Below are 15,259 nucleotides of genomic sequence, written 5' to 3'. Positions count from 1 at the left end.
GCTGTCACACTGCACTCAGCCCAAAATTTAACATTTAAAACACTTTCCTTGTTATTATCAGCATCTACTTCATTGATATCTGTCTGGTTTGTAGATTATTTTACACACGTTAATTTTGACGTATCTGTAGTAGCACTATAAAATCTTTAGTTCTAATTTTAAAATCCTTTAAAAATTTTCTCAAAATTTTAAATTTAAAATTGTTAGGGTTACTCACCCTATGTCAAAAGTGCTGCAGCGGCTAGTTCTTGTTTCCACACTGTATAGGTGTTATCCTGTGTAGTCTTCCTGTGTGCGTGCCGCTGTTATTCTTTACTACGTGTGTTATACACCTGATGATGGCCGTCTGAGGCTGAAACATGTAGTGTAGCGGAACAAGATCAAGGACACAATATATTGTTTGCACTTGGGACGGAATTTGTATCATTATATCATTTATCGTATGGAGTGCAACAGGATGCTTAAATATAATATTGTAAACATTTTAAACAGCTTAACTATGAGGGTTTACACTTTAATAGTGGCAACACTGCTGTAGAGATGCCATGCAACAGAGCCAAATAATGTCACTTATACCACACATTAGTTACATACCTACCTTACCTCAGAGCAAATGGACTCTCCCTTCCCACATCACACGCATGCACAGTGACAAGGAGAACAGAGCCTCATATTAGCTGGCAGTCTAATGTAGTGTTGTCGCGATGTTTTCGAGACAGGAACATGGGAGTATGATTAAGATTGAATGTGCCAGAGGCCGTACAGCAAAGCAGTGTCATCAAGGTCTTCAAGAGGCTTGCGAGGAATCTCCATTGCCTTACAGAACAGTGGCAAGGTGGGTAAGAGCCTTCAGCGAGGGACACCAAAGTGTGGCAGAAGTGCGTTGACCAGGTCATCCTAGTGTCAGTGAAGAAGTGTATGCTCTTTCTGCGTTACTGGAGAGTGATTGACGCTATACGATTTGTGAGCTGACCTGAGAGACAGGATTAGCGCATATGGCTGTGCTTCACATTCTGAAGGAACGCCTGGGCATGAGAAAAATTGCATCATGATGGGCTCCACATGATTTGACGGAAATGCAGAAATGGCTATGATACGATGCTGCTCGTAACCACTTGGAGCACTATGAGTGCGAAGGAGGGGCTTTCTTATGCCATATCATTACACAGGATGAAACATGGGCCAAATTGTATGAGCCACAGATGAAATGCCAATCGAACGAATGGCGTCATTATAGGTCACCACGAAAATCAAGAGTTCGCCATAACCCGAGCAATGTGAAAGTTATGGTGATTCTCGTGTATGACTGTGATGGTGTTATCCTAATGCATACCATTCCTTGACAGCAGACCGTCAATGTGCAGTATTACTGTTCATTTTTGGAACACAACCTGCGACCAGCTTTGAGAAAGAAGCGGCGACACTTTCTGCAGACCCCACTCATCATTTTGCAGGACAGTGTTCAGCCGCATGCAGCGCAAGCTGTGGCTGATTTGTTCGATCGATGGGGGTGGGAAGTGCTGTACCATACACCATACTCCTCAGACTTAAGCCCTTGTGACTTTGACTTGATTCCTAAGATGAAGGAACCACTTCGTGGCATTTGCTTCAGAACTGTTCCAGAGATTCTTCAGGCAGTAGACTGCTCCATTCGAACTGTCAACACAACAGGCGCTGCTAAATGTATCCTGTGACTTCCACATCACTGGCAACGGGTTGTACACAATGCTGGTGACTATATTGAAGGGCAGTAAAACTTTGAAACATGCATCTATTTGGTATCAGTTGTAAATAAATAGTTGCCACTATTAAAGTTCCAACCCTCGTAGTTTCATGGGTATCCCAAACTCTATCATAATATTATAAAATACTTCCCTCCTACAAGAATCATAGGCTTTCTTGAAGTGTATGAATAGCTGATGTACTGTCTCATTGTACTCCCATTTTTTTTCCAATATCTGACAAATGCAAAAGATCTGATCTGTAGTTGACCTGTTACATTGAAACCAAAACTGATTATCACCAATAATTTAATCTGTGTGTGTGGACTTAACCTTGAGAGAAGAATATTGGGTACAGTTTTGTTTGAAGTTGATAGCAGTGATATCCCCCGATAATTGCTATAGTCAGTTTTATCACCACCCTTGTGGACTGGTACAGTAATAGACTCCTTCCACTGATCAGGCAATTTTTCCTTATGCCATATAGAAGTAATTAGCTTATGGATCTTAGAATGTAATATTTCCCCTCCTGCTGGAATTTGATCACTACCTATTGATTTATACCATTTCAATTTTGCAGTAGCACTTTCAACCTCAAAAGGGCTAGGTTCAGGCACTGACAGCTCTGCTGTATGGATTTCTGTCTGCCTAACGTCAGTGACCTTATGTACATTCAGTAACAGAGAAGTAGTTCCTCCACCTATTCAAAATGTTGTGGGAATCTGCAAGCACACTGTTCTCATCCTTCACTAAGTTACTTCTAGGCTGGTAACCCCTCGTGAAGTCATTTATTCTTCTATGTAGGTCTCTAATGTTTTTAGTCTTACTGTTCATTGCAAGCTCATCAATTTTGTCTTTCAGATATTTCCTCTTTTTTTCTTGAAATGCCTTTTGGTTTCACGTCTTATATTTTTCAGATTATCCCCCATTTAGCTCACTTGGATCCTGTAACCATTGCAGTTTGGCTTGTTTTCTTTTGTTTAATAATTCTGAGCATCATTCATCAAACCATGGCTTATGCTTCTTCAGTTCATAATAACCTAGACTCTCTTTGGCAGACATTTTCATATTCTCTCTAATAGTTTCCCAAGCTTTATTAACATCCACCTCAGTTTCCAAGTTTTCAAAAGCTATGAACCTATTTGAGATTTCAACACAATACTGCTCTTTGCCCTCTACCTTGTTTAATTTCTTGAGACTGAACCTCTCCATATGAACTGTGTGTGTTGTTTGTTTGCTCACTGCCAGTCTTTCACTAACCTTTGCCACCACCAGGTACTGGTCAGTATCACAATCTGTTGCCCCGAATGATTGGACATCAAGTATACTTGAGTGCTGTCTCCTGTCTATCAAAATATGGTCTATTTGATTGTGTATCTTCCCATCAGGAGATGTCCAAGTAAATTTATGGATGTTATGATGCTGGAACATTGTACTTTTGACAGTAAGATTTTTTGATGTGGCAAAGTTTACTCTTCTAACTCCATTATTGTTATAATTTCATGCAAACTCTCATTCCCAGTCGTTGGTTTGAAAATGTCTTCCCTCCCTACTTTGACATTGAAATCTAATAAAATTTTCATAGGGTACTTCGGGAATTTATCAAATACATGTTCTAGTTCTTCATAGAACTTGTCCTTTATGTCATCAATTTTATCTTCTGTTGGGGCATGAACATTCATAATGATGATATCACACCAGCGACCTTTAATATTATATGTGATCTCCTATCACTAACAAACTCTACTCTCTTAACCGCTGATACAATTCTCTTATGTATGAAAAAACCTGTACCTAATTCATGATTTTCATTCCCCTTTCCGTAGAAAAATGTATATTCACCTGAAGGTTTGATGCCACCTCCGTCCCATCTGACCTGTACTCCTGCTAAATCTAATTTATATTTTAAGTTTTCTTCTGCCACTGCCCAGAGCACACCTGCCCTATACATAACACCTGGCATTCCACATACTGAATCTCATGTCCATTTTCTTTAGTCTAGGTCATTTATCCAGAGGATCCGTCCAGGTCCGAGGCTTTATGTTCATTTTCGTAACGTGATTATTTTTTACGGTGAGGAGTTGTAATCCCCACGCCCAATCCCCAAGCTATAGGACCACCCTTTGTCTGCTGTCCGTGACTGCTTATTCAGTATATTCACAGTTTCCCCCCAAACCTGGAGGGTGTCTCCTCCATCCGCAACCTGAGGCTGCACCATGCCATGGTGACAAGGGACCCACCTTACATGGGTTTTTGAATGATAGGTTTTTATAATCCTGTCACTCTGTATATATAATATATACATGTTGCAATTCAAAAGTTCCCGAAATATATTAATAAAAACTATTACATCTTACCTAGATCTTATTCTGCACCATCACCTTCAAAGTAGTCCCCTTGGGAGCGCATACACCGATCCCAGTGTTTCTGCCACTTTTCAAATGCATCCTGGAAGTCTTTCTTTGTTAGGGTGTTTAGTACCGTCTGCGTTTCTGCTTGAATTTCCTCAGCTGTATCAAATCTTCGCCCCTTCAACTTGATTTTCATCTTGGGAAAGAGAAAGAAGTCACATGGAGCTAAGTCTGGCGAGTACGGTGGGTGGGGAACAACTGCCATCTTGTTTTTAGCCAAAAATTCCTGCACAGTGTAAGCCGTATGCAGTCGTGCGTTGTCATGGTGGAGTACCCAGTCGTTTGTGTGCCACTTCTCTGGACCTTTTCTCCTCATGTTCTCCCTCAATCACCTTAGAACATCACGACAGAACACTTTTTTCACTCTCTGACCAGGAGGGATGATGTCCTTATGAACAATCCCGTCAATATCAAAAAAACAGATAAACATGGACTTAATGTTGCTCTTGACTTGTCAAGCTTTTTTTGGCCGAGGTTAAGAAGGGCTCTTCCATTGCTACGATTGCTGCTTGCTTTCAGGGTCGTAGCCATAAACCCAACTTTCATCACCAGTGACAACCTTCAAAAGAAAGTTTGGATCCTCTTGAAGCTGTTGCTGAAGTTCCCTGCAGACTTCCAAGCGATGCTGCTTCTGTTCATTTTGCAGCAGTCATGGCACAAACTTCGCCGCAATCCTCCTTATGTTCAGTTCCTCTGACAGAATTTGTTGACATGTACCATAACTTAGTCCCAAGGTGTTACAGAGGTCTTGGATGGTCAGTCTATGATCTTGCAGAATCAGATCCCTAACTTTTGCGACATTTTCTGGTGTGCCAGTTGACAGCCGTCCTGAACAACTGTCACCATCAGTCAATGTTCAGCCATTTTTGAAACGCTCATACCAGTCATAAGTTTGTGTCTGGCCTAAACTGTTTTCACAAAAGCTTGCTTCAACATTTGGTGTGTTTCTGCAGCGCTTTTCCCAAGTTTGAAACAAAACTTTATACAGACACGCTGCTCTCAGGACAGCCATCGCAAAACCTCAAACTCACAGAAACACAATAGTGGAAATACGGTCACCAACAATAAACCCAACCACTCAACTCGATGCCGCTTGCACACTGATTCAAGAAGGATGTGTGAGGAGACACCTAGCGGTATTTCGATGAACTCATAACCATTCGCGCGCAAAATTCAAATTTTGGAAACTTTAGGATTGCCCCACGTATATATATATTCACCTAAATATGGAGTTTTAGCAGAAATACCTGACTGAGTAATATATTATGTAACTCAAGCATATATGAAAAATTGTATATTCTTATTGTGGACATTAGGCCTGAGTTGTGTATTTGTGGCTTCCCATTAATGTGATTAGTTTCAACTGTGTCTGACTTGGGCACTATGAAACGATTCCATTAAATTAATTCTGTTACTGCAGGTGAGGAACATGTGGCTGTAACTGGACCCAACACAAAGTGGAATGGATGATCCTAATAATAATTTGGTCCATAATCTCATTACAATGGCTGTTGAAAAATGTGCAGTTTGAACCTGAATGATGGTTCGAAAATTCTCAGAAATGTAACACAAATGGGAAATGTACTAAAATATCAACTGTGAAACTGAGGTGCTGCAACTTATAGATAAATATAGCACAGTGTGACCTCAGTATAATGGAAATGTATACGATTTATAAAAATGTTCATATAAAGAATAACTTGTAGTGCCTGAAAATGGTTGAAGTCCATAATCTTTTGAGATTTAAAATGAATGCAGGGATGAGATTATTTATTATTTTTTGTGTGTTTGCAGTGAGTACTTGTGAAAGTACCCAAATTACCTTATCTGTTTGTCCGTCTCTCTGTGTGTGACATTGGTACTGAGGAGTTTTACTAAAAGTGATTTCTTCATTCACCTCGTGCAGAAATCATGTGAACTTGCTAAATATTTATCAGAACAAAAGCTATGGGTAGAAATAAAAGGGAGATCAGCTGGCAAGAACAGGATCTGAACCAGCTTGCAGCATCTCAGTAGGAGAGTATTGCTAGGAATGAAACCACAGATCAGCTGGCAAGAACAGGATCTGAACAGCTGTTCATATGACCTGAACCAGCTTGCGGCATCTCAGTAGGAGGGTATTGCAGGGAATTAAACCACAGATCAGATGGCAAGAGCAGGATCTGAACAGCCATTCACAGGATCTGAGTCAGCTTGCGGCATCTCAGTAGGAGAGTATTGCAGTGAATGAAACCGCAGATCACCTGGCAAGAACAGGATCTGAACATCTGAACCAGCTTGCAGCATCTCAGTAGGAGGGTATTGCAGGGATTTAAACCACAGATCAGATGGTAAGAACAGGATCTGAACAGCTTGCGGCATCTCAGTAGGAGAGGATTGCGGGGAATGATACTGCAGATCAGCCGGCAAGAACAGGATCTGAACACCTGAACCAGCTAGTGGCATCTCAATTGGAGTTGCCAAGAAAGTGATCAGGGACTGGACTAACAGAAATCACAAAAAACACTGGGAATCCACAACTGGACTCAAACAGGCAAAAGGATTTATGTCAGGACCCTCTACCAAAAGAACGAGGGACCGTTAAAATTAAACAAGGAACAATTAAGATGGGTGGTAGGATTACTTACTGGGCACTGGCACCTAAAAGGACACCTTTCCAAACTGGGGCTGACAGAGGATCCAACTTGTGAAAGGTGCCTACAAGAAGATGAATCAGCCACGCACATCTTATGTGATGGTGAGGCCATAGCTTACTTAACATTTTGCCACCTGGGTCAGTTCTTCATGGAACCAAGTGACTTTTATGATGCCCCCATAAATAATGTCCTACATTTCATTCCAAGTGTAGGATTAATAAAGGGTTAATCCAAAAGGGAAGCACAATAGATCATTGAAGGTCACAGTGGGAGGGCCAGTTTTATGGCTCACCCCCCATACTCATACTCATATGGGTAGAAATGAAACATGCTCAATGTCCACTGCACTTTCCCCATATGTTACTGTTTTTTTTAAGGTAACTAAACTAACTTTATGGAGCTGAGTGCATCTTGTGAAGCCGCCAATTGTACAGCTACTCAAGATTTTTTTAAGGTAATGGTATCTGCAGGCAATAAGACATTGGATGTGCCTGAAGAGTTAACATCATGTGAACAATCCTAAGTTGCTTCAAATGCTTATAATTTAAACAGGAAATAAACCATGAATAATTCAGCATCTTTTGACATCTTCATTATAATCTGAACTGCAAAAAGTCAAAGATTTTCTCACACTTATACATATACATTTGCAACTATAGATTGGTGTTTTTCCATTGTGAATTTGAATGGCTCTGCACGCTAAGCACTTCTGTCTCAGATAAAGTGAAAGTGCAGGGTATGGTTTGGTTGGATAGAAATCTTTTGTTAAGATGAAAGTGTCCTCTTTTTATGTGACATGTTTCCATATATGTAATATTAACTTATTGATGGTGGCAGTGGTTTTTCTCATTATAATGTTCTTGTTATAAGCCATTCTCCTTATATTGCGAGTCCACTGTATTAAGTTTGAATTTACTGGTAGTGGTTTGTTGTTTCAGACCTCTTGTCGACTACTGAGGGATGGTACTACATTTTGTTTCTTCGTGAATATGCCAGTGTTGGTGAATAAGGAAAATTGAGTGATGTGAAGTCTACATTATGCATTATTTCCTAATGTTTGTTTCAGTGTTCTTAGCAAATCCAGCATAGAAACATTTCTTTTGACTGTACATGTTTGTGTATTTAGCTTGCAAATTAAGTTCAATTTAGAAATAAAAATGGAAGAACCTTTTTCATTCCCTAAATTAAAGCTTACAGCTCCTGCCTTTTGTTAATGTACCTAATTATCTTGAAAGGCAGCAGTGATAAGCAGGCATTTATATAGATTGAAGGGCTCTGACTTCAGAAGTAGAAGTATGTACTATAATGGCAAAAGTGCTGACAAATGGATCGTGCTTGTTACATCAGTTGTTTCGTTCACTGAAATCTGGCTGCTGCTGTTAAAAGCTGCATAACTTGTTACCTTATATCTAAATAGACAAGGTGCAACAATTTAATTCCTGGAATAACCCTGTGAAAACAAAATTGGCTTACCTCTGCATTATTGGCTGCTGTCCCCTTTGAAATACTCTCCTTGTGAAGCTATGCACTTTGTGAGATGATGGTGCCACTGCTGGATACAGTCTTGAAAATCATTTTCAAGAATAGCTCACAGTAAAGTCATGTTGTGTTGGATGTCAGGAATGTCAGCAAATCTTTGCCCCTTCAGGGCATTTTTTAATTATGGAAAGAGCCAAAAATCTCAGGGGGCCAAGTCAGGTGAATAAGGTGGATAGTCCATTTTTGTAATGGATTTCTTAGCCAGGACCTCACAAATTCTTAACACATCATGTGCAGGGGCATTGTCATGGTAGAGAACCCACTTGTCAGGACAGAGTTCAGGTCTTTTCCTCTGAACAGATCCCCATAACCTTGTCAGCACTTCCAAATAACACTGTTGATTTAGTGTTTGTCCTTGTGCATTGAATTATTGGATTGATAGCAGACCATCCTCTTGTGATCAAAGAAACACACATGCATGATCTTGAACTGTGAGTGAGACATGCATGCTTTTTTCGGCCAAGGTGAATTCTGTGTTTTCCACTGCATGCTCTGGCGTTTTGTTTCCAGGTAATATTGAAAACATATTTCATCAACAGTAATGACCATATCAAACATCCCTGCATTGTGTAAAAGATCAGATGACATGTGAAGCTGATGTTTCTGGTCATCTGTCAAGATTTGAGGCACCATCCTTGCAGAAATTTTTCTCATCCCCAAATCCTACATAATAATCAGTTGCATTGTTTCCCCATTCATATTAAGTTCTTCTGATATTAGTCTCATACCTAATCTTCGATCTGAGCCCACCAAGGTTCGTACTCTGTCCACATTTGCATCCGTCCCTTGTTTTTTTAGCTGCCCACTTCTTGGGTCATCTTGCACATCTCACCCTTCCTTCAACTTCCTTTGTCATTCAGAGACACTTGATTTCTTCATAGTGTATTCACCGTAAACCACTATTCATTGGGCTAGAGTTTCAGTAGCACCTTTACCAATCTTCACACAAAACTGGATGTTTGTCCACTGCTCCAGGTTCTTGTTATTCATTTTTCCACCAACAGTATACCATGGACATATACTACTTCCTCTTCTGCTTGGAAACAGATGACTCATTTGGTCTGTGGCTCATGTAAATGCAAGTTGGAACATGTATAAATGTGCTTGGGTAAGTGAGTTTGCCTGACTCAACACCCCAGTGACATGCTGTGGCCATTCCAAGAATTAAATTGTCACACCTTGTACACAACCAATGTGCAATTTGGAGCCTGCTTCTACAAAGGTAAAGGTAAAATGATCACTGTAACAGGCCATGGAGGCCCATAGGGTTTTGAGATGTTAAGGCCACCACATTTTCTAGACATTTGGCTCACAAATGGTGGTGAGGCTGCCAGCCTTATGTGCTGGCCGCTTTTTACCCCAAGGAAGATTCCTGGTACTCATTTGTGATAGAGGCTGAGTCGACTCCAGTGCCATAGTGTGTCTGGAAGGATGAGGTTAATTGAAAAATCTAGTGACATGAGGATTTGAACCCATGACCTCCCAGCTTGTAGCATGGTACCTCAATCAGATTACTGTGTAAGAAAGTGTTTGAATTTGTCAAATTGAAATTATAGTACACTGGAATTCCCATTGAAGGTTTTTTCTCATTTATTGTCCTGTTTCAATTATTTGAAGTTGATAAACTCTATTATTAAATTACCTTTATTTAAAATTTTCCTTCATTTAGTGTTCGAATCCATTGGTTTGTTTCACTGTGTTAAGCTATTTCATGAACATAATACAATGTAAACTTATTTGGTTTTACATAATATGTATTTCCAGTTGTCCCTTAACTTCAGTGCTTGTGGGGTAATGTCAACAGGAATGACTTGGTTCTGTTTGCATTCTCCCGTTAACACTTGTATAGAAGTCATTGTAACAGTGTGTTGATATTGTCAGTGCAACTGCTATATCATCTGTATTCTGATAGCTTTTAGACTCGTTTTTCTTCTGAATGGGTTAGAGGACTGTGCAGAGCAGACTCATTTTGAGTATATCCTTCCAACTACACTGTGGTCCTCCAAGCAGTACTTCCTCTTCAGGTTTACCAACTAAAATTTTGAATGTCTTTCTCGCCTCCCTCATAAATGCCTCTGATCTCATCCTGAGTGACTGTACAACAAAAGTCAAATGCTGTGTAGTTCAGAGAAAGCCCAATATTTCAGAGAAACATGTCGCCTCCATTTTCTGGCTTGAAGAGTAAGCCAAGCAAGAAACCAGCAGAAGCAGGTGGCTAGCTCTGTTGGTTTCTTGCTTGGCTTAATCCCAGATTCTGAAGATAGAGGTAACATGTTTATCTGAATAGCATACTGAACCAGTCAAATTGGTGACCTCCACTTGACGCAGCGGAACATAAGTGCTACATTGTCTGGAGAGACCCTGAGAGAGTCGGCAGGGAGGTGTTCTCTCCCTCTGCTGTGGAGCCTGATCATAAATGATCTTTGGGAGCTCAACAGTAAAGGTCATTTCACAGTAGGATATGCTGCTGATATAGCAATCCTAATCAATGGGAAACTCCCTTACACTATGTCAGAGGTCTTACAAACAGCCCTGCACACACTTCAACAGTGGTGCAAAAGAACAAAGTTGTGTATCAGTCCAAACAAGATGGTAATTATACCCTTCACTAGGAAGAGGGATATCAAGGGGCTTAAGGAACCAGTCCTCTTCAGTCAAGCAATCCGGCTATTCAGTGAACTCAAGTACCTTGAAATAACATTAGGCAAGGGACTGACATGGAAAAAAACAGCTGGTCAAGGCTATTAACAAGGCCTATAAGGCCTTCTGGACATGCTGAGGCACGTTTGGAAAAACCTGGGACTGAAACCAAAGGTGGTGTATTGGATATACACTGCTGTAGTAAGACCCATAATTACCTATGCTGCCACCATATGGTGGCCTAGAGTTAAACTTAAAACAAGTCAGGCTGAACTAAGCAAATTGCAAAGGATGACCTCTTGGGAATTATGGGAGCAATGAGAATAGCTGCAATGGAAATCCTACTAGGACTTCCCCCACTGCATCTGCAGATGGAAGCAGAGGTCAAGTTAAGAAATTACAGATTACATTGCAATGATCATTGGAGACCTAAATCTGAAGGTTTTGGACATGCATACATGATTCAGGACATGAAAAAGGAACCCATCCTACAGATGGGATCTGATAAAATCATCGAAACATGTTATAATGTTATATTTTAGCGTCCTGTTGCACTGATTTAAGTCCATGATTTATTTAATCCGTCTTGCAGTGCATACACTCATTTATCTCCTTCTCTCCCTCGCACTACATGTTTCGGCATAATAATGCCATCTTCAGGTGCTTACNGTGAATGGAAAGAGGGGTTTCAACCTGATAGAAAGGGGGGGACTAATCTGGTATACAGATGGTTCCAACATAAAGGCACTGGAGGTGGAGTGTATTGTGATGGAACAGGGTGGAAATGTAGTTTCAGCCTTGGTCAGTATAAAACAGTATTCCTGGTAGAAGTGTATGCCATTAAGGCATGCGCAGTTAAGAATTTAGATAGAAACTACAAAAATAGGACTATCTATATTGTATCAGATAGTCAAGTTTCAATCAAAGCACTTGATACATACCAAATCACTTCAAAATTGGTTTGGGGTTGCCACCAATCCCTCACACAACTGGCCAGACATAACAGAGTTCAGCTGATATGGGTGCCAGGCCATGAGGGTATTGCTGGGAATGAAATCGCAGATCAGCTGGCAAGAAAAGGATCTGAACAACCGTTCATAGGACCTGAACCAGCTTGCAGCATCTCAATTGGAGTTGCCAAGAAAGTGATCAGGGACTGGACTAACAGAAATCACAAAAGAACAAGGGACTTGTTAAATTAAACAGAGATCAATTAAGATGGGTGGTAGGATTATTTACTGGACACTGCCACCTAAAAGGGCACCTTTTCAAACTTTGACTTAGAGATGACTCAACTTGTGAAAGGTGCCTACAAGAAGATGAATCAGGCACACACGTCTTATGTGGTTGTGATGCTATAGCTTATCTAAGATATTGCCACCACGGTCAGTTCTTCATGGAACCAAGTGACTTTTGTGACACCCCCATAAATAAAGTCCCACATGTCATTCGAAGTGTAGGATTAATAAAGGGTTAACCCAAAGGGGAAGCACAATAGATCATTGAAGGTCGCAGTGTGAGGGCCGGTTTTTATGGCTCACCCCTCGTACTCATACTCAAACTTAAATGATGAAAAAATCCAAGTTTGTGAAGAACTAATCTGGAAGTACAGAAACGTCTGCAACAGCAGTGATTCTGGACAGGGCAACAGAGTACCATAGCACTGATGCTGGAGAGGCTCGACTTATTGGACAACACCAGAGGAGGCTCCCCTCTAGTGAAACGGGCAGAAGTGAGCAAGATGCTCGAGGAAATGCGGCGACGTCAGATTATTGAAGAGTCAGTCAGCCTCTGGTCATCTCCCATCCAGAAGAAAAACAGGAATCTCTGCTTCTGTGTAGACTACAGGAAAGTGAATGATGATATGAAGAAAAACTGTTTCGCAGCACCTAGGAGTGACAACATATTGGACATGGTTGCTGGAGTCAAATGGTTCTCAAACCTGGATCTGAAGATCGGTTATTGGCACAAATTTCTGACGGTGTAATAGGGACCTCCCTACATTATTTCTTCATAAGAACTACTCAAAGTTACCACCAGCTTCGTAGAGGGATCAGAGTCCCTGACATAAACTAATTTTCTGGTTGACAGCCATGTATCATGATGCATTTGATCTCATCACAGTCTCGTACTACAGCATAAACATTTTCTTTGATGCATGTCTATAACAAAAATGAAGAGGGATTGGATTAGGAGAAAATGGATGTTCAACCAATTACACATTTGGTATCAAAATAGGAGAGAATGATCCATATCTGTCAACATGTTTACATTTAATTTCTTTCCATACTATTACTGTCAAATCACCCCTAACCCTAATCTCTATGTCATCCCATACTTTCAGAAAAGTGCCCTACTGCCACTTTGTCCACCATAAATCCCACATGAAATTACTTTCGATCCAACCTGGGCCACTGCAATAGGAAGCCGGTGACTAACCACCTCACCTATAGCATGGGCTGTTCTGATACGTAAATTGTTATATAATCCTGATGATGAGAAGAAACAATACATGAAGAGCTTATGCCCCACACTTTGAATACCTGATGTCATTTCTGTTAGTTACACATGTGGCTGTCACTTTGCCAGTCGAATGTTTCCTGTGTCTGCCTTAATACACAGTCATATTGTATCTATATCGCTTAGGCCTAATACACATGCAATTCTAAGTTGAACGATTGTTGGCTGATAGTTTTCCACGATCATGGAAGCCCAACGACTGTCTTGGGATGTGTGCGCATACAATTTTGAGTTGTCTACAATTACGTCAATGATCAGTTGCAGCATGGGTGTATACAATAATATTAGTAAGTGCATTGTTGTTAAGATTCAGGAAAAAAGGAAGCGGGAATATTGGGTTCACCCTATTTATAGTGAACATCTGTTAAAAGGAAAATGTTACACATTCACCATGAACTGAGACAGTACCCATAAAAAATTTTTGATTATTGCAGAATGAGTGTTGATAGTTTTGATGAACTGTTGCCTCTTCTGAAACCTCATATATGTTGTACAAGAATACAGGATGGAGACTGGTTGTAACATTAAGGTAAGAGAATATGAGTACTTTTATTATTATAATAATCATCATTGTTGTTTAATTGACATAGACCTGCACTAATTATAGCCTTATACGGAGTGTTCCGTGATTGAGGAAACCTGACAGCAGCGTCGATCGGACAACAAATCTCACAGATTGCTGCTGTAACTGCCGATAGCGGAATGATCCATTAGCGCTTGATCAACGTGCACGCACTCTTAGAGCGGATGGAATGTTCCTCCGTGACTACTGTGCCGTTCCCAGTTATCGAGAGTGCAGTCATGTTGCTGATACCCTCACATCAGTTTCTGTACATGCACACATTGTAAGAATACTGTAAAAACAACACAAACTTATCGTGCTTTATAACAGGTGCTGAAAGTGACTCCTGCTTGCAAACATGCCTCGCATCGCATAGATAAATTATGCGACACTTTCTGAAGTTGGCCCATGGTAATTGAACCAATTAAACGTGTTATTTCATTCTGCATAGCATCAGTGGTGCGAGGATTATTCTTGTAGACTTTTCCCTTTAGGTTTCCCCAAAGATAAAAATCGCAAAAACTGAGATTTGGGGATCCCACAGTCCCCTGCTGATTATTCTGTCATCAAACACTTCCCGTATTGCGATCATGAATGCATTAGCCGTATGTGCTGTAGCATTGTCTTACTGAAAATACCCATATTGTCTTTCTTCGACAGTCAACTGATTGAAGAACGGATTCAGTATATCTTCAACGTAGCGGTCAGAGTTCACGGTTTCTTTCAAAAATAAGGGACCAATGATTCGTCGTGGACTTACAGCACATCACACACCCACGTTTTCATTATGTAATTGCACTTACAGTGGGGCACACAGTAGCGTAGTTGGTTGAGGCACTATGCTGCAAGCCGGAAGGTCGGGGGTTCAAGTCCCGATGAAGTCATTGGATATTTTCAATTTACCTAATTCACAGTTCGGAGCTAGTAGTCGTAGCATGCGGACGCATATTGCTTGTCTCTGGCACGGTGCGGAGTTAAAGTGGAAACGTACGGAACAGTGCCCCAATCGTTACAAAGTTCAAGCGTCATCAATCCAGTGATCTTCATTATTGTGTGTGATAAAACAAGGCTGATAAACCAACACATTCAATCCTAGTCATAGCATCGAGGAGTTAAACCAATTAAACTAACTCATAATGTAAGAACGACACTTACTCAACAGACCGCGCCCTAAGCGGTACAAAAAGTGTACTGGTGACAACAATGTGCAAATTCGAAGTAATCAAGTGA

The 15,259-nt window shown here is 40.6% G+C and overlaps 1 protein-coding gene across 1 annotated transcript in view; it reads left to right on the top strand.

Annotated features, from left to right (window-relative positions):
* Positions 1 to 8,837, top strand: part of LOC111869070 (CLK4-associating serine/arginine rich protein) — a 46,535-nt gene extending 37,698 nt beyond the window's left edge. The window contains exon 17 of the mRNA XM_023860272.2: positions 7,707 to 8,837. Coding sequence (XP_023716040.1) covers positions 7,707 to 7,725 — 19 coding nt within the window. The 3' untranslated portion in view covers positions 7,726 to 8,837. The remainder of the gene's footprint in view (positions 1 to 7,706) is intronic.
* The last annotated feature ends 6,422 nt before the right edge of the window (positions 8,838 to 15,259 follow it).

This window comes from Cryptotermes secundus, unplaced genomic scaffold, assembly GCF_002891405.2.
Source record: "Cryptotermes secundus unplaced genomic scaffold, Csec_1.0 scaffold378, whole genome shotgun sequence".
Classification (NCBI taxonomy): domain Eukaryota; kingdom Metazoa; phylum Arthropoda; class Insecta; order Blattodea; family Kalotermitidae; genus Cryptotermes; species Cryptotermes secundus.
The sequence above is the reverse complement of the archived record's forward strand: the minus strand, read 5'-3'. Positions and strand labels throughout refer to the sequence as shown.